At 40.2% G+C, this 24,777-nt stretch overlaps 2 protein-coding genes and 1 non-coding gene across 4 annotated transcripts in view; 1 reads left to right on the plus strand and 2 right to left on the minus strand.

Moving 5' to 3' along the window:
* The window catches only part of LOC134790908 (SUN domain-containing ossification factor), an 81,994-nt gene extending 79,323 nt beyond the window's left edge, over positions 1–2,671 (plus strand). For both annotated transcript variants that reach the window (XM_063761903.1, XM_063761904.1), the window contains one exon: positions 107–2,671. In XM_063761903.1, coding sequence (XP_063617973.1) covers positions 107–1,084 — 978 coding nt within the window. In that variant the 3' untranslated portion in view covers positions 1,085–2,671. The remainder of the gene's footprint in view (positions 1–106) is intronic.
* A 1,496-nt stretch (positions 2,672–4,167) lies between these two features.
* Positions 4,168–24,488, minus strand: LOC134791021 (eEF1A lysine and N-terminal methyltransferase homolog). Its single transcript, XM_063762070.1, has 9 exons — positions 24,279–24,488; positions 23,620–24,178; positions 23,050–23,187; positions 20,743–20,861; positions 12,099–12,279; positions 11,695–11,872; positions 7,727–8,020; positions 6,596–6,724; positions 4,168–4,505 (listed from the first exon to the last, which is right to left on the minus strand). Exons 1-9 carry the CDS (start codon positions 24,368–24,370, stop codon positions 4,234–4,236), a joined length of 1,962 nt encoding a protein of 653 aa, XP_063618140.1. The 5' UTR covers positions 24,371–24,488; the 3' UTR covers positions 4,168–4,233.
* Positions 22,501–22,617, minus strand: LOC134791158 (U5 spliceosomal RNA). The gene has a single exon (XR_010144275.1). It is a non-coding gene; the product is annotated as a U5 spliceosomal RNA (small nuclear RNA).
* Positions 24,489–24,777: the final 289 nt, after the last annotated feature.

Below are 24,777 nucleotides of genomic sequence, written 5' to 3' on the forward strand. Positions count from 1 at the left end.
TTCTACACATTTTTCTACTAGATTACAATAGAATAGTATTAAATTTATTCGGAAATGATCAATCAGTTACTTCAACGATACTAATGTGATGTTTTCTCAATTACAGACGTTGGAGCGCAACATGTCTCTATCTGGCCAGTACCTCGAAGAGCTGAGCAGGCGATACAAGAAACAAGTCGAAGAAATGCAGAGGTCCTTCGAGAAGACCATGCTCCAGATGTCAGAGGAGCGCAGAAAGAGCAACGAGATCGAACAGAAGTATCTAGAACAGATGACGACCCTCCAAGACCAACTAGCGCAAATGACCATTGCCATGAAAATCCTAATGGAAGAAAGAGACAGCTGGTTCGGTACCATGACCGTCTTCAAATTCATCATCTACCAAGCCATCCTCATCGCGGCTGCATTGTACTACTTCAACAAAACACGACCAGAACCTGTAGTCGTTCACGTTCCTAGGAAGGTTAATAAGAAAAAGGATAAACTTAGAAGAAAGTCAGTGGAGGGAGTGAGCGGGCACCAAACCCCATCAGCAAAGAAAAGACGACCGAGCGAAGAGGCCTTACAAATAACAAGACAAGCTGTAGAAGAAGCCAATGATGACGAAGGCGAATGGCAAGTTGCCAGAAAAAACAGAAGACGGAAAACCTCAATAATACACAGAGCTTTAGAAGACTCCAAAGCTCAGTACTGCAGGCAGGATAGCATGGGCATGCTACAAGAAAACCCGATACCTTTAGACGAAGAAGAATTCACTGCTCCTGTATCAGAGCCAGTGAAATTCAACGAGGTCGTCCAACCGAGACATAAGGTCAACGGGTCAATATTCAATAATCTAAAGAAGACTAGTAAACGGAGATTATCGTCACCCGCTTTCCTAAAGTCCCTATCCAGACAAAGCATTAGAAGCACTCCTAGTCCTGTATTAAGAAACGAACCCGTGTTCAACGGTTTAGGGAAACTATCATCAGAATCTCCGACCGGGAGCCTATGGTCTGAATCCACGGAGATGTCCCAGAATGGGCAGGCGGAAGGTGGGAAGAAGAAGAAAAGTTTGAAGAACATTATTAAGAAGTTGTTTTGAGACTTTAATTGCTTAGGCGGCGGGTCGGTTTCAGATTTGTGATGAAAGTTTGTCATGAAAATTGGTGGAGTGTAGAAAGGAGTGTGTAATTTATACATAAATTAAGCTATATAATATATAATCAATGTTATTTATCAATTCTACGCGACATTTCGTTTAGGCATTATTGTATCCGCCTAAGACTATCCAAAAGTAAATGTTAAATTTTTAGACAATAATTTCTATGTTACGAGAAATATTGTGTATCGATTTTAGGAAATTGTTATTATTGTGAAGGATAATTATCATTTTATTAATGACGTCACATAGGACTATGTGGATGAAAACATCACAATTTTGAAACCAAATCGCGTAATTAATTGTGTATATTTTTAATTGCTATGAAACAGCTATTGTAATTTATTTCCTCGCATTGTTTTTAAATTATTGTTAGACCTCAGTAAGGTGCCAATGTGATAAAATTAGGAGCCTAATATACCTTTAGCCTGTTGCTATATGAGTACGCTTGTGTTGAAAGTTGATACCAGTAGTTACCTTGGACGTGAGAATTATGCCTCAAAAAGTTATTTTTTAGATTTTGGAATGTTAATGTTATTTTTATGTAATTACGAGCCATTTAGGTCCTTGTAACTCGTCGATAAAATAGTGTTTGCGTTATTCTATTCTGCATCCTTTTCTATTTAATCTTGCATGTCGCATGTCAGATAAGTATTTTGATAAATTACTACTTTTCCAACCTTTCCTAGAGAGAGATCAAGCTAACTCTGCAGCGATTTTGGTAGCACAGACGGTGCAAGTGTTATTTTAAACGTCAAACTTCTATGAAAATATGACGTTGAAAATAACACTTGCACAGTCTGTGCTACCAAAATCGCTGCAGAGTAAGCTTGGCCTGACTCTAACTATGGCAGTCCCAGAGTGTGGAGTGCCACAAAACGTGAAATTACTATGAATATATGACGTTTATATTGTCAATTTTACACGTCGTCACTGCATAATCTGTGTAGAGTTAGAGCGGTTTAGACTAGCGTTTTTACGCGTGTATAAGCTTGTTTTTGGAAGAGTGTGTAGGCGCGTATAAGCGCCTCGTTTGCCAAATATAGCGCATGTGAAAGCGCGTATGCCGAAACGACCATATACGCGCAGAAAAAAAACCCTAATGTGAAAAACCGCTCCAGTGGCGCAGCGTGAACAAATCTAACCGTAGGCGAAATCGCATCTACGAGGCCCTTTTGTTCCACTGTGCCCGAAGGGGCCATTCGCGAGGCCCCCTTTGGGCGCGAGGCCGTGGGCGACGGCCCACTTCGCCCACCGCGCTCTTAGCTGAAACGGACTCTTCTTATCTTTACTATCTTCCTACCTTAATACCTGCTGGTACTTAATAATATCAATATTTCCAAAATCTAAAAAATGCCGAGTGTTTTTGTTATAAGAAAGGGCCTTATGCCAATGGCATAGAGTTGGCAGTCGCATGTATTGCATGCCGGTGACTACTGGGGTCAACTCGTGTTTTGGACAATAACGAGTGAGCTAGTCGCATGATTGGAGTTCGTAAACAAAGAAATTGCATTAAATGCATTAACTTTATTGAGTTTGTTTCATTTAAGCCTATTCTTAAAAAATATCTTATTCTTTGGTTAGTATTCCCATTTGTCCTCGCCGGGCACAGATGGGAATAGGTCCGGTCATATGAATAATTCCCATCTGTCCCTGCCTCTTAATATGCCGGCGGCCACGTGAGGCCGACAAATGGCAATACACCTCTTGGTAATAGCTAAATGAAAATTAGTTTGAGTATGATAGTTTTAATTAATATAAATATCGACTTTTACTTACAAAACTGTAAAAAACAATAGTAGATTGTACAACAAGGGCATAAAGCGATCCATTTTTACAGACGAGGATAAAAATGGACATTTATGCCCGAGTTATTTACTCTGCTTTTCACTTCGATTGTGAGTAAAATATACAAAAATATCAAATATTTCGATTTAAGTTGGGCTTCAGTAGGTACAGTTCGAGTACTACTAGCGACATCTAGTGATAAAGAGAAAAATTGAATGCCGGTAAATTGACTTGTAGAGTTGAATGTAATTGCAAACAAAAATAACATCAAATGCATTGAATTTTAATTATACTTATATTTACAATTACAATTTGTATAATAAGTAAAATTTTACAGCCCGATTTAAGTGAAACAAAAATTTAGTTTGTGTACTACTAGCGACATCTACTGGGATACACAACTATACTAATCAACTGCAAATGTCCTTTAAGTCCACACACTTTATCCGATTCAAGACTTTCTGTCTCGGCAGTGTAACGGCGTTCAACCCTTTCGCTGCCTTCTCTAACTTCTCAATAGAGTACGCTCCGCCATTGGGCTTCTTCGTATAACTTCACGGTGACGAGATGCGTGAAGTGCCGTTTGAGGGTTTGTATGATGTCGTGAATGAAATGATAAACAGAAAACAGCATTAAATGCATTAACTTTATAATTATACTTGTATTTACAATAAGAATATTAGAATATGAATTAACTAAAACAATTGTAGTTTATGTTCTACTAGCGACACTAAACACTAACAAGTATAGGAGTATTAAACACTAGGAAACTATACTAATCGACTGCAAAAAGTCCTTCAAATCCACACACTTTATCCTATTTAACCCTTTCTGTCTGCAAACAGCATTTAACCCCTTCGCTGCCTCCTCTAACTTTTCAATAGAGTACGCTTCGCCATTGGTCGCGAAGAGGATTTCGTTGACCTCTTCATATAGCTTCACGGTGATGAGATGCTTGAAGCGCTGTTTGAGGTTTTGTATGATACTAGCGACCCGCCCCGGCTTCGCACGGGTTAACATATTATATACACCTAAACCTTCCTCAAGAATCACTCTATTGATAAATGAAAATCGCATGAAAATCCGTCCAGTACTTTTTGAGTTTATCGCGAACATACAAACATACAAACAGACAGACGCGGCGGGGGACTTTGTTTTATAAGGTGTAGTGATAAAGGATGACATGGCAAAGAGAAAACAGCATTAAATGCATTAATTTTATTAACTATACTTATATTAAAATTTACAATAACAATTTAAGTAAATGTAGTTTATGTACTACTAGCGACATCTAGTATTAAACACTAGGAAACTATACTAATCGACTGCAAAAAGTCCTTCAAATCCACACACTTTATCCTATTTAACCCTTTCTGTCTGCAAAGAGCATTCAACCCTTTCGCTGCCTCCTCTAACTTCTCAGTAGAGTACGCTTCGCCATTGGTCGCGAAGATGATTTCGTTGACCTCTTCGTATAGCTTCACGGTGATGAGGTGCGTGAAGTGTTGTTTGAGGGTTTGTATGATGGAGTCGTGTAGTGCGTTGTCTCGGCAGACGAGATTGAGGATGAAGTGGCCTGTAAAAGGTTTGTATATAAATAATAAGTGCGAGTCGGACTCGCGCACGAAGAGTACAGCGGGCTCAGCACGGTTCCATTTTTATCGACTATCACTATGCGCGTCCCTTTCGCACTTACATACTTGTTAGAACGTGACAGGCATGGTGACAAGGGATAAAAACGCGACCGTGCTAAGCCGCCTGGACGCTAAGATATATGTAACTCCGTATAAGATAAGTAAAGTCTAAGGAAAAACCGTGCCTCGGAAGAAGTCATTCCCGAATAGATGGCCTTTGGCCTATACTCGGCTAGATGGCGTTGTATGAATTTAACATGGGTCAAAGTCATATGGCGTTCTAAAAAAATAATAGATCATTTATCCATATATCTAATTTAACGAAAGATATTTAAAAAAGGGGGCCCCTACGTACTGTATTATGTATTTAACTATCTAAGAACTCAAAACAAAAACGGCCGTTTTAACTTTGGACGCATAGATTGTCGAATCCAGCAACATAAAAACTAGTCTGATGTATTCAAAAGGTACTTAAATACATAATACAGTACGTAGCGGCCCCCTTTTTTAAATATCTTTCGTTAAATTTAAATAATCTCGATTATTTAGCAGTGGCGCTAGTGTGCACGTTGATGGGCTCTTAATTGACGTATGGAAGTGCTAGAGTAGACAATAATATCTCACCGTCATTAGTAAGTATTCGTTTGACCCTCGCTAGTTGCTCGTCATGCAGGAACTGTCTCGGCGGACACGACAGCCCCACCGTCCTGTCCTTACTGTCCATGTCAAACATCACTGTATACTTGTGGCAGTCAGTTAATGGACGTATTGAAGTGCTAGAGTAGACAATAATATCTCACCGTCATTAGTAAGTATTCGTTTGACCCTCGCTAGTTGCTCGTCATGAAGGAACTGTCTCGGCGGACACGACAGCCCCACCGTCCTGTCCTTACTGTCCATGTCAAACATCACTGTATACTTGTGGCAGTCAGTTAATGGACGTATTGAAGTGCTAGAGTAGACAATAATATCTCACCGTCATTAGTAAGTATCCGTTTGACCCTCGCTAGTTGCTCGTCATGAAGGAACTGTCTCGGCGGACACGACAGCCCCACCGTCCTGTCCTTACTGTCCATGTCAAACATCACTGTATACTTGTGGCAGTCAGTTAATGGACGTATTGAAGTGCTAGAGTAGACAATAATATCTCACCGTCATTAGTAAGTATTCGTTTGACCCTCGCTAGTTGCTCGTCATGCAGGAACTGTCTCGGCGGACACGATAGTCCCACCGTCCTGTCCTTACTGTCCATGTCAAACATCACTGTATACTTGTGGCAGTCAGTTAATGGACGTATTGAAGTGCTAGAGTAGACAATAATATCTCACCGTCATTAGTAAGTATTCGTTTGACCCTCGCTAGTTGCTCGTCATGAAGGAACTGTCTCGGCGGACACGACAGCCCCACCGTCCTGTCCTTACTGTCCATGTCAAACATCACTGTATACTTGTGGCAGTCAGTTAATGGACGTATTGAAGTGCTAGAGTAGACAATAATATCTCACCGTCATTAGTAAGTATTCGTTTGACCCTCGCTAGTTGCTCGTCATGCAGGAACTGTCTCGGCGGACACGATAGTCCCACCGTCCTGTCCTTACTGTCCATGTCAAACATCACTGTATACTTGTGGCAGTCAGTTAATGGACGTATTGAAGTGCTAGAGTAGACAATAATATCTCACCGTCATTAGTAAGTATCCGTTTGACCCTCGCTAGTTGCTCGTCATGAAGGAACTGTCTCGGCGGACACGACAGCCCCACCGTCCTGTCCTTACTGTCCATGTCAAACATCACTGTATACTTGTGGCAGTCAGTTAATGGACGTATTGAAGTGCTAGAGTAGACAATAATATCTCACCGTCATTAGTAAGTATTCGTTTGACCCTCGCTAGTTGCTCGTCATGAAGGAACTGTCTCGGCGGACACGACAGCCCCACCGTCCTGTCCTTACTGTCCATGTCAAACATCACTGTATACTTGTGGCAGTCAGTTAATGGACGTATTGAAGTGCTAGAGTAGACAATAATATCTCACCGTCATTAGTAAGTATTCGTTTGACCCTCGCTAGTTGCTCGTCATGTAGGAACTGTCTCGGCGGACACGACAGCCCCACCGTCCTGTCCTTACTGTCCATGTCCAACATCACCACTGTGTACTGGGTGCCTGAAACAATAAATACAATGGATAAATAAAATGTGTCACGCAGACTCGTAAAGCATATAAAATTTTTCTGTTATTACTTATTAACCCTTTGACCGCTAATCGCCAAAGACGTACACTGACGCGCGCGGCTACAGCCCAATATAAACCTTCGTGCATTCAAAGTGTTAAGGGATATATTGTAAATATTGCATGCCTTCTCTAGTAGAACATGAGACACGGTTTTTTAAAATGTTATCATATAAGTACAATAGTACTTAATTTAACAATGTTCTTGCGATAAAATTATTGATTGATCGATTGAAGACGATAGTGAACGGCCGCTTCTTTATTTAAACGGGGTCTTCATTTTCCTCTATGCCGTTCTACACAATTCCGTTCTAGAATCTGGCAGCTTACAAAGCCCAAAGCCGGATTTAGGCCAGTGAAATTAGTTTTTTCCAGGAATTCATTCCCAGCAAGCTGGAAATCGTCGTAATACCTTCATTTGATTCTAAATTAGTGTAATCCGAGTTTGCCCCATTCCAGGAGTTGTGGAAAAGTTTTGCTCTTTTTCAGTTTTTTGCTTGTAGTTCAAAAACGGTACGTCAGACGGGAAATTTGCTCTAATCATGATAAAAATTGACATCTCAGAATCCGAGAGATACCTTAATTAATATGAATTCGTAGTCAAAGTTTGTAAATAATGGCCGCCAATTTGAATTTCTTGATTTTTTGTATAATCGTGTTAAGTTCCGAAATTGTTTTCACCAGTGTCTGATCCACAACAACCTTGCTGGTAGTGACATTGTAATAACATTGATGGTGGGTTCCTTCTACATCGAGTGGTTTTGTCGATCCAAGTTTAGTGAAGAATTAATTCCTCAAAACGCTTTTTTGGATCTAATTTGACTGGCCTAATTACAGAGCGGTTGTGTTTGATATTTAGAATTTAATTTCTACCTTTAAAGCTTTCGAACACCGACCCAGAATAACAAAACAAAGTTGATCCACCCAAAAACATACCCCTGTCAGCCTCGTCCTTCAAAAAATCCACGCCATCTTTGATTTCCACCTTCATCCCATCGTCCAATTTCAGCTCAAAATGATCCTTCGCGATCTCCAGCATGCTGGGGTCGATCTCCACAGCGATCACTTCGGTTCCTAAGCATTTCCTCAGGAACATGCACAGTCCCCCCCCTCCCAGGCCGAAGACGGCCATTTTGGGGGGGTTGAGGTAGGCGCCGACGCACATGAAGGAGTGGTAGGGGGAGATGTGGCCGAAGTCGACCACTAGTTTGGTTTTGTTCTTCTTTTTCACTGTAATTAAAATGAGACTATCATAGAGTTAGACCAAGAGAAGTCTGCAACGATTTTGATAGCCCACGCAGTGCAAATGTTATTCATACGTCATAATTTCATAGAAGTTTGACATTTAAAATAACAGTTGCACTGCGTGGGCTATTAAAATCGCTGCAGACTTTTCTTGGTCTAACTCTAAAAAATAATAACAAAATTCACAAGTGTATTCAAATTCTATTATATGTTTTTTTTTTTCAAGCAAAACGTCTTTTGATGAGGCACACAGATAGTTTATAAGATGGAAAAGGACATAGGATATTTTCTTATCCCATAATACAGTACGAAAGTACTATTCAAGGGGCAACACGGGTTGCACAAAACCTTATCAAATTATACACCTAAACCTTCCTCAAGAATCACCCTATTGATAGGTAAAAACCGCATGAAAATCGGTTCATTAGCTTTTGAGTTTATCGCGAACATACATACAAACAGACAGGCGCGGCGGGGGACTTTGTTTTATAAGGTCTAGTGAAACTGCCGGATTCCTATCACCCTGAACTGAATGGACGGACTTCACGGACTACCCAAGAATTTATGTATATTTTATCACTAGCTGTGCCCGCGGCTCCGCCCGCGTGGAATTCGGTCTGTCAGTAAGCGGCTAATTACTAATCCTAATTTCTCTCCCTCTCCCCTGGAGGCGGAACTTGAAGTAAAGTTGACAAATGGATATGCTAGGCAGCGGTCGGCAACCAGCGGCCCGCGAACCTCTCACTTGCGGCCCGCGAGCCTCCCTGGCTATTTTGTATGTAATATTGACAAATGACAATGTCTAATAACGTCATAAATATTAATATATAAATACAAATACAAATACAAAGTGCGGCCCGCGTCCACTTCGTTAACTGCTATGTAGCCCTTGGCTGCTAAAAGGTTGCCGACCGCTGTGCTAGAGGACTGCAGTCCAGATAAAATATTTTACAATTAGGTACCACTAAATAAAACTACACTCAATAGTTTCTTCTAAAAACTAAAACTTCACTCAACTAAAATCAATAGTTTTTTTCGCCCTTATTCAAATTTTACACGTGATTTAAACGACAGAGTAGTAGATGTATATCGGACGATACCTACAGTAAGGTATACGCGCGCGAGCGAAAGCGAAGCGGCCTGCCTGGCTAGAGCGCCACTCACTGTGGTCTTCTTCAGACTCCTGAGGAAGACCACGTGCCCCTTGTAACCTCAATGCGTTGCGAGACTTTCGCGAATGATTGGATTTTTTTCTGGAAGGCATGGAAATGCGTATTAAATGCGAGTCCCAAATCGTTTGACTCCGCAAACGACCAGTACCGTTTTGATGCCCTAAGCATTTCTAGACCATGGTGCCCCCTCTCCCTAGGGTCATCGAGATTACATTGAATTTTTTTGGTTACTTGAGTGACGTTCATTGCCGCATTATAGCTGAGAATGGAAATTAGTCACATCATTTTATCACGAAAATTGACAGTGCTGCAGCAGTATAACGTTGCAACAGAGTCATGCTGCTGCAGTCGCCATACCTCAGAAAGTCATTGAAAACGCGAGCGAAGCGAGCGCGAAAATTTATCGATATAAAAACGCAATTTGATAGACAGTTGTTAATTTTTACTTTTAGTATGGAAATCAGTCACATCATTTTATTACGAAAATTGACAGTACTGCAGCAGTAACGTTGCAACAGAGTAATGCTACTGCAGTCGCCACCCGAATGTCACCTTTATCATATCTTAGAATGTTACTGAAAACGCGCGCGAAGCAAGAGCGAAAATTTTTCGATATAAAAAACGCAGTTTGATAGAAAGTTGTACATTTTTACTTTTAGTCCCAACCAGGCGCGAATCCAGGATTTTATACAGAGAAGGGATGGGACGTTATTAGATGGATACTTGTACACGTATAAAAGTTTCATGTAGGTACCTACTCCACGACGACTGCAATGCTGATGCAGCCTGCGCTTTTTTTGCCTACGGTTTTGGTGCCCCCTGGACGTGGTGCCCTAAGCAATTACTTATTTTGACTAAAAGGGTTAATCCGGCACTGCAAATGACAGAGGTCAATGTTTTTTTTCCAAAGTACCCACCTTATAATTACGATTAGGTATTATTAATTTATTAAATCAAAATAACTAGTAGTTCGCCCCGAACTGAGAACTCGCGGTTAACCAAAAATTATATAGCGATTGACTTTGTAGCACTTACTTAGGTAATCGTATAGTGAGACATAAAATTTCCCGCGCCACTTTCTACGTAACTGTCACATTTTTGACGTAAGATGCTTACACATTGCAACAATTTAGTATGCACATTTTTGAGTTCCATTTTATTTAATTTCTACTATTTTATGTCGCTCTTTAGGCGGCAATGGATCAAATATCGCGTGGATTTATTGCAAGGTCTGTGGAGCCCTTAACTGATAGATTTAAGCAAAGAGTAGTATGTATAATATATGTAGTTGGCCAAGCAGATCTTGTCAGTAGAAAAAATTTAGGCGCGAAGGGATATGGTCTCATAGAAAATTTGAGTTTCGCGCCTTTTTCTACTGACAAAATTTGCTATTTTGCATCAATTTTGAAGCGCCATTTACAAGTTTAGCGTTAAGTTATATAGATGGCGCTATTTTTTCGAATAAAGGGCTTCGTATACGGCTGTCCCTCCCCTGGATTTATGTCACCACCATAGAGATTAAAATAAACGGCATCTATGCTATGCCGAAATATTTCCTGTCAAATGTCAAATACATATATTATGTTTATTCTATTTTATTTTTATCTTGCTAATTATTTCAAAATGGTAAATTTAAAAACGATATTATAAAAGTGTAAGTCGAGCACTTTCATTTGATACTAAACTCGACCATGCTACTTGCAAAAAAATGACCAGAATAGCAAGACCTCTCACAAACAGCTTTTTGGCCTTCTAAGCTCTTCTAGCTCAATAACCCCTTGATCGAGCCTGCTCATAATTTAATGACTAAAATATAATGCCCTCAACTACACGTTTACCCAATTTCATTTAAATTAGAACAAATTTACTTAAGTTATTGAGTATCAAACTATCTTCTGACAGTTCAGCTTAAAAACCTCGAAATGCCGGGACGTGCCGCTAGCCAGCCGCGTGTTCAAAGTCGAATGTAAGAATTTCGCTTCGCTTCGCTCGCTCGTTCGATTATTCAATTATTTTTGTTGATATCCGTACCCCGTGTTCTAAACTTAGTTAATTTGGCAAAATCTTTCCTCGGTGGCTTATTCATGTCACAATGTATTAAATTCAGCGCCATCTGTTAGTTTTCCAGGGTACTCAATAGTGGTAGCACATATTTGAAAAAAGTTTGCCCCTCCTTCCTAAGTAGCAAACTTAAGTCAATCGAGTGTTGTGGCTACCCCCCTTTTAGGGGTTGAATTTTTATAGCCTATAACCTGGCCGGGGATTTTCTCGACAGATTAGTAAAGTTTTCATCAAAATCCGTTCAGCCGTTTTCACGTGATGCGCTTTCAAATAAACAGACAAACAGACAAAAATTCTAAAAACTTTTGGAACGTGTTCTGTTATCGATTCTAAGTATCCCCAGCCAACTTTTTTTCAAATATCTTCCATGTACAGACTTTCGACCGTCTTCAGCTTTATTATATGTATAGATAAAAGCGTACTGACTAGATTTCAGCTTAGCCTCGCTCTGCACCAGGAACTGGTTGTCCATGAACACGAGCCGGCGGTACGGGACGCCGTCTATGTCAACATCTTCTATAACGTAGTCACCGGACAGCTTGGAGGAGCCGGCATGGACGGTGACGCGGCTGCCGACGTCGCTGCCGAGCGAGAGAAACGGGATCTGGAACATACATAATAAGGTATTTGACTATTAGTCAAATCTGTTTCATTTTTCGAACTGTCAAAACAATTTTGCTACTATGGAATCTCTAAGTAACTTTTGGAAAGAAAACTGATGGAGTTACCATTCTTTCTTTACTTATGTTACTCTATGATCACGGTAAAAGCCAGGGTCAGGGGAGGGGACAGGCTCAGGAGATCTAATCATTGTCGATAATGTTACAGACCTGTCCAATAAAACCATGCGGTATCAGCATCTTAGCAGAATGCGCTAGTTCCTCTTTAACGGCGTCGAGGTTGCTGAAGGTATGTCCGCGACGCAGCACAGCCACCACGAGCCTCGCGAAGCGGGCCGAGTCTTGGAGTTGACGACGACCTTGTGGGGTCCCAAAGAGCCAGTCAGATTCCCTGGAAAAAATAAGCATTTAGGATTTTTTCAGTCTTCGCCATCTTCATTAGTAGACTATAAAGACAAGTTTGTGAAAGTCGATTAAAAATGTGACGACTATAAACTCGACAAGTCTCCGCCCCGCGTACTTGTACAGCGAGCTGCAAAATTGCATCTTCTTTATGAATGAATCCATTTATAAATTGCCTTGCAATTCTGCGGCTGGGCGTATAAATACCTATAACTCTTATAAAAATAAGGTTCTAGGAATAAAATACGGTTCCAAATTCACAAGCGTAATAATTGCCCTGGCTCTTACGAGGATAAAGACGAATCGTATGATATCACATTAATCAAAATCTACTACGGTTTCAATGTATTATAGTGAAATACACGACACATGTCGAGTCGAACACAGTATGTAGGTATCTTAGACTAAGTCATATAACCCTTCCTTTTGGCTTTGAAATGGAAATGCATAATTTTAAGATGCGTCATATTTTGCTAAAGCATCGGCGTGAGATTGGATTGTTTACTGAAAAATTAAAAACATGTTTATGGAACTTACGAGAAAAAAAGCGAAGAAAACATGTTTATTCTGTTGCACACCTGTAGGCGTGATCATTCATGTTTATGACGCGAGCCATCATATTTGGACGCAGTCATATTTTAGACCAGGCCAGGCCGCGTAGCCAAGATGCCGATCGCTTACGCTTCGTAGCGATCGAAACGCAACTGTCACTGTCGCACTACTATGGAAGAGTGATAGAGAGACATAATGCTTTTCGTTGTCGAAGCGATAGCGATTGTAACCTTGGCTAGGCCGGCAGGCCCGAAATAGACGGACTTAGACAAATTAGGCTATTCGTCTTCCAGATATGAGGTGTTCTCACCTCGACATATATTTTATATAAATGGGCGAAATAAATGTATCGGTTGCGGTGAATACCGGTGTTGTTTTTAGGGTTCCGTACCCGAAGGGTAAGAACGCGACCCTATTACTAAGACTCCTCTGTCCGTCTGTCTGTCACCAGGCTGTATCTCATGAACCGTGATAGCTAGACAGTTGTAATTTTCACAGATGATGTATTTCTGTTACCGATATACCAACAAATACTAAAAACAAAATAATATAAATATTTAAGTGGGGCTTCCATGCAACAAACGTGATTTTTTTTGGCCTTATTTTGCGTAATGGTACGGAACCCTTCGTGCGCGAGTCCGACTCGCACTTGGCCGGTTTTTAAACCCGATTAACGCAAAAGCCAGGGTGAGTGTATGTTATAGGTACTAGAGAAAATTCCCCAATAATAATATTCGGAGCCCTATTTTTGTAGGCAAAAACCCTAATGAAAATGTCCCTTTCAGGGAAAATATGAAAGGTCGAATGGTGGTCTGTGGGTCATATGGTATTCAGGCAATTGAGGGACGCTCTAAGTGCTACACACACACTAAGGGATAATGTGATAATGTGCAATGTTTGAGATTTAAAAATATACATTTATCAATTAACAATTAAAATGTGAAATAAAAAAAAAGGTAAAATGAAATAATGAGATGAAACTTTAGGTATGGGATTCCGCGTAGACTGAAAGGTTACCTACTCTTTCTAAAAAATGTTGCGCTTTAAAACTAACTGCAATTAAATTTTAAGATATGTTTTGCACCTGTAAATCCTTTAAATTACTACAATTAAAAGTTATCAGTGTATTTAATACTCACTATTAATAATACAAACTGGATTTTAAGAATATTTTAGCTTGACAAATTTGTAAAGGAGTTAATTAACTCCTTAATTTTTCTCAGTAAAAAAAAACCATCCACTTAAATTATGAATACACTGGCAAGGTGTTTCGATAGGGAAGAACTGTAACGTACTGGCGTGTTAAACCGCACAACACATATTATATTGGCTGCAGGATACGCGTCAGTACGAGACGCTAAGGGCCCTTACACATGTGTCCTACCTAATGTTGTTGTTATTTTCATACGCACGGTTTTTTAGGGTTCCGTACCCAAAGGGTAAAAACGGGACCCTAATTGGGCGTTTTCAGAAATAAATATCGAAAACCCGATTCTCACAGATCCCGGTGTTGTTGGGTTCTTTCAACTCAGAATCACTAGCATATTCAATTCTGATGATAAAATAAAATATCCCAAAAATTTGTATGAAAAGTGTACATTCCACTACGTCACGCACATACAAGTGAAAAAAAATATCATACTAAAACGTGACGTAATGGAATGGACATTTTGGGACATCTTTTTTTACTGGTGGAATGGAGAATGTTGTCGATTCTGAGTAGAATGAGCCCAAGAACGTCCAGCTGTGAAAGAATCAGGATTTCAATATTTATTTCTGAAAACGCCCAATTACTAAGACTCCGCTGTACCACAGAATAACTAATAGTACTACCGTACAGAAAATTCACTCCTTCAGAAAAGTCAGCTTTAGGTATAAAATTATACCTATAGTCGCCGCCTGCAACAAAATTGAAACTTATAACCGCGCACGAACGGTGAATCTTCTTTGCGCGAGCGCCACGTGACACGACTATCGTGCGGTCGAGCGGCAGCCCACTGCCATACGCCTGCCCTGCCCGGGAGGGCGCCGGCCAAATGTACCTAAACTGCGTAGTGACACCCCCCCGGCTGTACGTCCGTCTGTCTATCCGTCCGTTTGTCTGTCTGTCACCAGGCTGTATCTCATGAACCGTGATAGCTAGGCAGTTGAAATTTTCACAGACGATGTATTTCTGTTGCCGCTATAACAACAAATACTAAAAACAGAATATAATAAATATTTAAGTGGGGCTCCCATACAACAAACGTGATTTCTTGCCGTTTTTTGCGTAATGGTACGGAACCCTTCGTGCGCGAGTGCGACTCAATTCCCACACAAAAATATGAGAAGCTTTCTGAAAATTTTCCATGTGGCAATTTCGCAATTTTAGAAACTTTCCGACGGCACATATCAGTAAATATAAAACTCTACATTTGGATCTAAATCGAAAGAGCTTTAAACTAGACTTATATGGAATGGGATATGAACCGTGATTACCTTTCCCCCTTCCTTCCTTTCTTCCTTTCCTTCCTTTTTTTCCTTTTTTTCTCTTTTATATCCCGGTCGATATAAGTCTAGTGAAACTAACCGTGAAATCCGTGAAACATTCAAAACTGTTAATAAGAGCTTTGACCTCGTAAGACCCACCATATATAGTTTTAATTTGAGCCTTATTCTATAAGTAAATTAGAACGAGTTTCGTATGTTATAAAAAGGAATTAATCAAAAGAAACGCTACTTTATTTAGTTCATGAAAGGTTAAAATTAGATTGCACGAATATGTACATTGTAATGTACATTTAGTCTCAGGAGGTTAAAGTTCGTAGAGCTCAACGAAAGATCGTATGAAAAGGGCCTTAACACACCTACATCAGGTGTAAACACTAGTGAGATCACGGGGCGTTGCCCTAGGGTTGCCAGATGGTCGGGATTTGACGGGATCCTCCCGATTTTTAGCATGTGTTTCCGATTCCCGACAAAGTGAAAATTGTCCCGAAAAACAGCTTCACGTTATAAAACAATAATTTCACATTCCGAACTGTCGTCGACCGAGCAAGCGACCCGCGTCGAAGACATTTTTTTTGTTTGTTCAAGATCTCAAAGAATTTATACTATTTTTATGTATAAAAACGTCTATATGCAGAGCAGCGGACGTAGTGCCAATAATGTAAAATATCGTTGCTTTTAATACAATTACTTTAATTTGAATGTTTTTTTTCCCGACTTAAGTCCCAAAATCCCGAAAAATTGATATTTTTTCCCGATAATAGCGCCTTTCGATCTGGCAACCCTACGTTGCCCGTAGGCGCGTGTGGCAACGATCCAGCTCTCGTACAAACATAACCTAAAAATATTGCGCAGGACTTCGCGAGTAAACAATCGGAACTACGGAAACAGGCCGGTTTCAGAACTAAACCGACCTATGTTAATAATAAATATCTGGGAGACCGAGCTTTGCCACATAATAAATAATAGTACTAGGTACAGAAGACTCACTCTCTAACAAAACGCGCCTGTTACGATCAGGAAAGATATGGCCGCTAGGTGGCGACAGCGCCACGCGCGGCTTATGGCTGGCCACCAAAATGGGGTTGGCCGGTGGAAGTTTTTAGCAGATGGCGCCATCATAGCTTGCCCTGTCAATCCCTAGAATTGTGTCAATTTTTTGTTTTTTTAATACCCTGGATGCCAGCCCTTTAAGCCAAATCTCATAGAAAAAGGGGCAAGCTATGATGGCGCCATCTATGCAAACCTTTGACAGTTGCCAACCCCATTGGTGTGGAACGGATGTACTTGTAGCTACCTGTTGCAAAGCGACGAAATCGTCGAGTGAGCCACGCCTGGCTTTGCTCGGAAAACATATAAAAACTCAAATATGCGCGTTTTCCCAGAGATAAGACCTAGCTAGATCGATTTTTCGCCCCCAAAACCCTCATATAGTAGATTTCATCGAAATCGTTAGAGCCGTTTCCGAGCTCCCCGAAATATATATATAAATAAATAAATAAGTATACAAGAATTGCTCGTTTAAAGGTATTTGAACCCTTAGGAAACGAATGTATGGCCAGGGAATTAGAAAGAAACAAAAGACATGGCCATCGCGCCAACCTTTTATAAGGTGAGGTGGGATAAGACTATCACTTGTATGGGAATCCTCATACTGTTTGTCTTGCCCCGAGCACAATAAACTATGTTAGTCTTACCCCACCTTATCAGCTTATGACAATTATTCTGGAAATACTTATAATGCCTACTTCTGTTATACATTGTGCAACATGGGGCTTAAGATGAATATTGCAAACGAGAGTAAGTTAAATCGCGACGGCTTGCCGGAGCGATTTATAGACTCGAGTTTGCAATATTATTACGCCCCGAGTTACACACAATGTTTTTCATCACACTTGCGATACAAAAATTAAGTATAAAGACAAAAACTGTTAATTATGGCACTAGAAACTTCATAAGAACTCCCTAGGGAGAACGCTTTTTCTATAACTCCCGCTAAACCTGCGTGCAATTCCACATTTACTGAGCGAGTGTGATGAAAATAATTTTGCTCTTCCGGTCCGATCCCTCGGCTATATCACTATTTTAATACTAAAATCATACTACTATTAGCTTTCGTCGGCGACTTCATTTGTGTGGGATGATGATGATGATGATGATTGAAAAAAAATACCCTATATTATTTCTCAAGGCCAAAAATATCTCCATAGGTACCAAATCGGTTCAGCAGTTTAAGCGTGAAGAGGTAACATACAGACAGACAAAAAGTTACTTTCGCAATTTACAATAGGTAATTATGTACCTATAATACTTCTTCTTCCTGGCGTTATCCCGGCATTTTGCCACGGCTCATGGGAGCCTGGGGTCCGCTTGACAACTAATCCCATGATTTGACGTAGGCACTAGTTTTTACGAAAGCGACTGCCATCTGACCTTCCAACCCAGAGGGGAAACTAGGCCTTATTGGGGATTAGTCCGGTTTCCTCACGATGTTTTCCTTCACCGAAAAGCAACTGGTAAATATCAAATGATATTTCGTACATAAGTTCCGAAAAACTCATTGGTACGAGCCGGGGTTTGAACCCGCGACCTCCTTATGTACAGTCGCCATCAGATATATCGGAGCGGCCAAGGTGTTCACAATATCTGAACACGCGCTCTAACGCCCTGACAATAGAGGCGTGTTCCGATATTTGTGAGCACCTTGGCCGCTCCGATATATCTGATGGCGACTGTACCTATAATACAACTAATAATAAATAAAAATTAGGTGGTTGGATCAAGGGTCAGATGCAGAAGGCGGTGATCTTGGACACGGCGCGGATAGTCCGCCGGTTCCTCTCTCTGCAGCCCTGACCACCGGTAGCTTGGGCCTTGCCCCGCTGCTGGCGGCACCCTAGGTTAGGTTTTTTATAATGTGTTTATATAAATTTTTATTGTTTTGTAGGTGTTTTTAAATTTTACTTTTATATTTATAAATAACCTAACTTAAGATGAGATAATAATATATATAATAAAGAAAATAAAAATTAGACATATTTATCGTGATTTTTTTTGCTATCAAGCCAACTTTAAACTTTTATGGTTTTGGTTGAAGATCTCCCTTGCAAATATAGTCGAGTTTCCCTGTGATTTTTTTCATGGCATTAAGCCTTTATTTTACTTGTCACAAATGGGGGCGATTATGCCGTTCAAGGATCGGTTTGTATAGCCACGAGCGGCGCTGTCGCTAGATCATAGATGCTGCTTAAATACCTTAAGGGGCTACCCGAGATTTTCATCGATTTTTGACAAGTTTGGAATCGTATCTCCTTTTTTGCACTATAGATAGAATTATAAGACAAACGGTTATCGGTTTTTCAATCTTTTATCTCCGGTTTTGTCCACCGGATTTTGACTGAAATGAAGACTTATTTTTACAAGCTTTTATTTAGTTTCACCTGACCGTTGTCTGTCTGTCTGTAATCAAATCTTGCAAGTTAAATTTGATCCACTTCCCGGTTTCCGATTGAGCTGAAATTTTGCATGCATGTATAAATCGGATGACAATGCAATATTATGGTATCATCGAGGTGATCTGATGATGGAGACAGGAGGTGGCCATAGGAACTCTGTGATTAAACAACGCAACCTAATTGTGTAAGGGGTTTTTAGAATTGTCTCGATGAGTATTAGTTGTCTGTCGTAAGAAAAGTACAGTCAGCGATAAAAGCTTGTACCAAAAATGATTTTTTTGCCAAAAACTTATTTTTTAAACATTGTCTAATAAAACACTTTTTTCGTATCTAGTTTGCAGTGAAGGATCTTACATGTACGAAATCTACATATTTGGGTTCGTCTTTGACGTCTCGAAAAACGTGTCCAGTGTTTTAATTTTAAACTAATTAACACAAAAGTTATGGCCAGAAAACCAGTTTTTAGCCTAAAATTATTCAACTTTAATGCCAAATATCTCGAAGACAATGAACTTTGAAGTAAATATGGGTTATTATATTGCTTAAAGCCGTTGCTGTTAATATAATAAGCTACAAAAAACATTATAAAAATAAGGGATTCAGATCGAAGGTCATTGGCGTGGGGTAGCCCCTTAAATCACCTGTAAAGTACAAGGTCTGATGATAAAAAAAATATTTATTGTGTTCGCACAAACAAACGTAATTATAACTGGCTGGTGCTTCTTTATAAGCGTACGTGACACTTGTCTTGTCTCAAGAGACACCACTCTCCCTAGGTGGTAGCAGAATGATGACCCTTGATATATACGACATTTGACATTTAACCAATTTAACACATTATTAGTGAAAAAATTAAATCCGTGGCCTTCGGGTAAGGAGAACACGTCATCCTAGTCCACATACGCTCTTTAGTCATTAATACGCATGTTTCTTTAGGTACAAAGCGTATTTTTATAGCAGTTCACAAATAGCTGCTACAAAAATACGCTGGAACATATTTTGATAGTGTTGAAATGAGCAAATTATACGCGTTAGAGTGGGAGTGGGGAAGTAAACAAGATTCGCGGCGGGAGTGAGTTTACAAACGATGTTAGGGTTCTGTATATCTAAGTAGTGATATCATGATACCAAAGAGAATTTGAAATAGAGAGTTACTGTCATGGTAAATTATGTAGCTACATTACATTTACTGCTATCTTTCGACAGACGATTAAAACTGTTAGAACGCCTTTTGACTTTGATCATTATTCTTTCACTGATATGTGTTAACTTGTTATTAACGCCATCTACTCGAGAGTAGGCTGAAGGTTATGGCGCCATCGCTCGAAAAGATTGCACCATACCTTTGGCCTATAGTCGAGTCGATGGCGTTAATATTAATATTTAATAAGTTAACACATATCAATTAAAGAATAAGGATCAAAGTCAAATGGCGTTCTAACAGTTTTATGTTCTGTCGAAAGATGGCAGTGAATTTACAGTGGCTACATAATTTACTTTGGCAATCCGTCTCTTTACACTATATTCTCTTTGATGATACATAGGTCATTAGCTAAGCTTTGCAATAGATACATATGGAACAAAGAGGAGGCCTATCACATACACTTTTTAAAACTATATTTCTCGGGGTAGGGTTTGAACCGGTGGGAGTTTCTGACATTTATAAGGGCATTGTATTGTAATATACCTAAATTGAAGACCGTGCGCGTTGGAGAGTCTGCCACTCTGCCATATTGTGGCATGAATCGGAAACATAAACATGTACATTGCCAAAGCAAATGCTACTATCTACCGTTTTCGTACGTTTCCTTGTGCATAGTATGTTCTGGATTCTGCCATCTTGTGGGCTACATCGGAAGCATAAACTGCACATCTACGCCTCCCGCCAAAATTCTGATGGCTCCTATGCTGCCCCCTATAGTTCATGCACGCTATATAAAGAGTAACTTTCACATTACCTGCCCTGCGGCACGATGAACACGGCATATTTGTTGACGGCTTGTGATCGCTTCTGGTCGACCACGTAGAGAGTGTAACGCGGGGAATCGTTCCCGGGCTGCATCAGGTCCAGGGACACCTGGAAACATGTCTTAGTTATATATCGTGGCAAAAATATATCGTCAAGTCAACTTTAAAGGGACCGTGGGCATTGGAGTGTCTGCCACTTTGTGACCTAAATTGAGATTGTTATAATCTGAAATAGATATATATGTACCTACAGTCGCCATCAGATATATCGGAGCGGCAGAGGTATCTGAACACTCCTCTATTGTCAAGGCGCTAGAGTGCGTGTTCAGATCAGGGATGTTGCGGACGCAGATTTTTTGACATCCGCGGATGCGGATATTTAAAGCCTCACAACCGCGGATGCGGATGTCAAGATTTGGTACTTTAAAAACGTCAAATATTACATTTTTAGCATTTTTTATTTATAAAAAACGAAACGTTTAGTATTTCAGCAAGAATATAGGTGCGTTTTATTTAATAAACAGTAACTAGGCCGACTTTTCGGGATCTAGACGATTTCGTTATATATAATGACGAAATTACCTAGCACTTACACCGCCGGCGCCACTGCTAATACGTTCCTGTTACCGACTTGGTCGACATCCGCATCATGCGGATGCTCTGCATCGATTTTATGCGGATGCGGATGTTGAAAACAATGCGGATGTTCCGCGGATGCGGATGCGGATACGAATATTTGCAACATCCCTGGCTCAGATATTTTGAGCACCTCGACCGCTCCGATATATCTGATGGCGACTGTACAAAAGAAAAAGTGACCAAGCCCTCAAGTGACGGAGGCCGGATTTTGGAGCGGGGAATATCTAAGTTGTTGAGATTGTCACTTCACGCACAAGCAGGTGCTGTTCAGGGCCGGTTTTCCGCCTAGAGCCACAAGGCGCGTGCCTGGGGTCCCAGGCAACTTAGCAATGGTTTTGAGATGGAGAAGGGGGCCCTAGGTCTCTAAGTGCCTGGGGTCCCAGGCAACCTAGCAATGGTTTTGAGATGGAGAAGGGGGCCCTAGGTCTCTAAGTGCCTGGGGTCCCAGGCAACCTAGCAATGGTTTTGAGATGGAGAAGGGGGCCCTAGGTCTCTAAGTGCCTTGGGTCCCAGGCAACCTAGCAATGGTTTTGAGATGGAGAAGGGTTCCCTAGGTCTCTAAGTGCCTGGGGTCCCAGGCAACCTAGCAATGGTTTTGAGATGGAGAAGGGGGCCCTAGGTCTCTAAGTGCCTGGGGTCCCAGGCAACCTAGCAATGGTTTTGAGATGGAGAAGGGGGCCCTAGGTCTCTAAATCAGGGCCTGACGCTGTCCTCCAGTCCCTTTAAAAAAATCCCTATAAATAATGTTATTTATTTTGGAAATATCTCCTGTAGAATAGAACCTACCAAAGTTGTAGGCATAAATGCATATTGCGTTACTAATGCGACAGTGAGATGAGCGGACAGCCAAGGCTAAGGGCTCATTTAGACGAATACGAGTTTCATTACATTGCGTTATTTGATCGGATGGCTGAATTGTGAATGTAACCTCAATGGTCTGCATCTGCAATTAAATGAATGAAAACCGCATGAGAGTACTCTGCATATAGACCTTGAAGTGACAAGGCGTGCCACCAAAGTCGTCATAGGAATTTGAAGTAAAAGTTATCATATCATTCAATTTTTACTTGCGAGTTGTTGAAACTATTTTATTTTTATACCGTTTATAGAGCCTCACGAGCGTGAGGCTACAAAAAATTGAGTTAGACTCATTTGAGTGTTCCCCTCCACGGAAATCTTTAGTAAAAGGCGAAAGATTTATTCGTTTTGAAGGGAAACCAGAGTGATGATGCAAAGCTGAGCGCCGGACCCAACCAAACCGAGAAAAATCTTAACAGCGCGAACTAACTTCGCGGAGCGCTACGTGATGGCGCCATCTATGGGAGTACAGCGGAACTAATCGAAGCGCTATGTGACAGCGCCATCTATGAGAATAGTGCAGAACTAACAATGGACGTCGTTGACAAGATGTTTATTTTTTTATACCCGAGTAATGGAAAGCAGGAAGAGTACATATATATACAAGAACACCAAACCCCAGCTGAAATTGAACAGAGCAGGGTTCCCAATCTTTTTCTATCCGCGGTTTTTCAATAGGTAACATGGTGAGGAAGATTGCCTCACGGCGCCCCTCTTTACTGTATGGCGACCAGGGCGCCGCGGCGCACAGGTTGGGAACCCCTATAACAGAGGTTGGGCAAAGTTGAAAACTAATTTACCTCTTCATCATCAAGGCTAGTTTTGGCTAGACCGTTGGTCACAAATGCTGTGTCCTGTACAGATTTGATGCACTCCAGGAGCTCCTCAGCCGTTTTTAGGCGCAGCATCTTGTCTCCGGCCAGGCATACCTCCGCTATCTGAAATGTAAGTTATTTTATTAGATCTAGGTTGCAGTAGACTCACCAGGCGTGTTATATTTGAAGGCTTTTTATTCAAATTTTGATATTTCTAAGTTATTTTTGTTCAGAATCACAAGCTCATTTAATCGTAATATGATAAAAAAAATTATAATAAAAATGGTAATGGAATGGAAATAAAAATCTTGGGACACTATTTCCGCTAATAGGATCGAAAGAGCTTGTGTTTTTCAGAAGAAAGAATATAAAAATACCTAAATTAAAAAAATTAAAAATGGCCCATTAATGTTATCTAGACAAATTTAATAATCATCTCATAGTATTAGTGTTGTGTTCAGTGATTTTTTGTAATTTTTGTAACATAAAACCCAACTTTAAAAGGAATAAAACTTAAATAAAAATATAACTCTTGAAAAAGTACAAGAAGCTTACCAATTGTGGCATTTCTTTAAACTTTGTAGCAATTACAACAAATACAGGCAAAGTGGTTCCATCTCCATTTTCTGCATTTTTCTCCTCCGCCTCATGGCATCTCACCACTCTAAACATCCAGGACTTATTACAGAAAGTTGCTAGCAACTTATTTAAAATGTGACTTTGCAGCAAGGATATACAAACAAATCTACCTCCAAGCTTCAAAACTCTTTTTATCTCGCTAAAGTACTTGTCTATGGTCTCATTTGTTTCTTTCGAATCGTCAGGCATGAGCGCGTCTAGAGTTCCCTTATCTAAAACAACATTAAACTCCTCATTTTGAAAAGTAGTGTTCAGTGCATCCATACAAAGGAATTTCATCTTAGTTCTCTGTACGTTGATGTTGTTCATCTGCTTTATAACGACTTCCGCGACGTCAATATTGGTAATGTTCGTGAACCCAACATCGTAGAGATCAGCACTGAGACTCGAGTTACCACATCCGGTTATAAGAATGTTATCAGTCTGTTTCATGTACTTGTGCAGGTGTGAACACAGTTCTAGGTATTCGCCGTACCTGGAAATTAGAAGAACAGATAACTTAAACACCTTCTTTAGACAAATCAGGATAAAAATGTGTAGAAATTGATCCTGAAACCTTTCATATTATAACCTACCATTCAAATGCTTTATTTCCGCGTTTCTTGAAAAACTTATTCCAGTAATCCTTCTCACTGAATTCCTTGTGGCTTTTAGGTAGTAAATTCATTTTTATATGTAGCTTTCTAGTGAAATACGGGGAGAAAGACTGCACGCACAACACGAGTTAGTATTTTTGTTTTTCTGTCAATCTGACAATTGAATTGACAAGTGAAGGTAATGTTCTAAAACAAGTTGAGACAGTTTATAGCAAACTTGGTTGAATTCTCTTGAAAATAAATGCTTAGTGAAAAAAAATACATACAAATGTTATGGACTCCAAGAATTATATATATTTCAATACAATAATTTAAAGGAACAGTAATAAAAAAAAAGTTTACATCAGTTACGAAACATGCGAACAGCTGTTGAACAGCTGCGAACCATAGATCGTTTTCTTATCTGTGGTGATTACAGAAATAAAAAGTTGCCAGGCTGTTACAAATAGAACGGTTTACCTTCCTTTTTAATGCAATG

This window comes from Cydia splendana, chromosome 5, assembly GCF_910591565.1.
Source record: "Cydia splendana chromosome 5, ilCydSple1.2, whole genome shotgun sequence".
NCBI lineage: Eukaryota > Metazoa > Arthropoda > Insecta > Lepidoptera > Tortricidae > Cydia > Cydia splendana.

Coding starts and splice junctions, on each gene's coding strand:
- LOC134791021 (XM_063762070.1), bottom strand. CDS start 24,370: ATGAATTTACTACCTAAAAGCCACAAGGAATTCAGTGAGAAGGATTAC. Junction 20,862..23,049: donor CTAGCCTTGATGATGAAGAG/GTAAATTAGTTT, acceptor ACATGTTTCCAG/GTGTCCCTGGACCTGATGCA. Junction 11,873..12,098: donor CGCATGGTTTTATTGGACAG/GTCTGTAACATT, acceptor TGTATGTTCCAG/ATCCCGTTTCTCTCGCTCGG.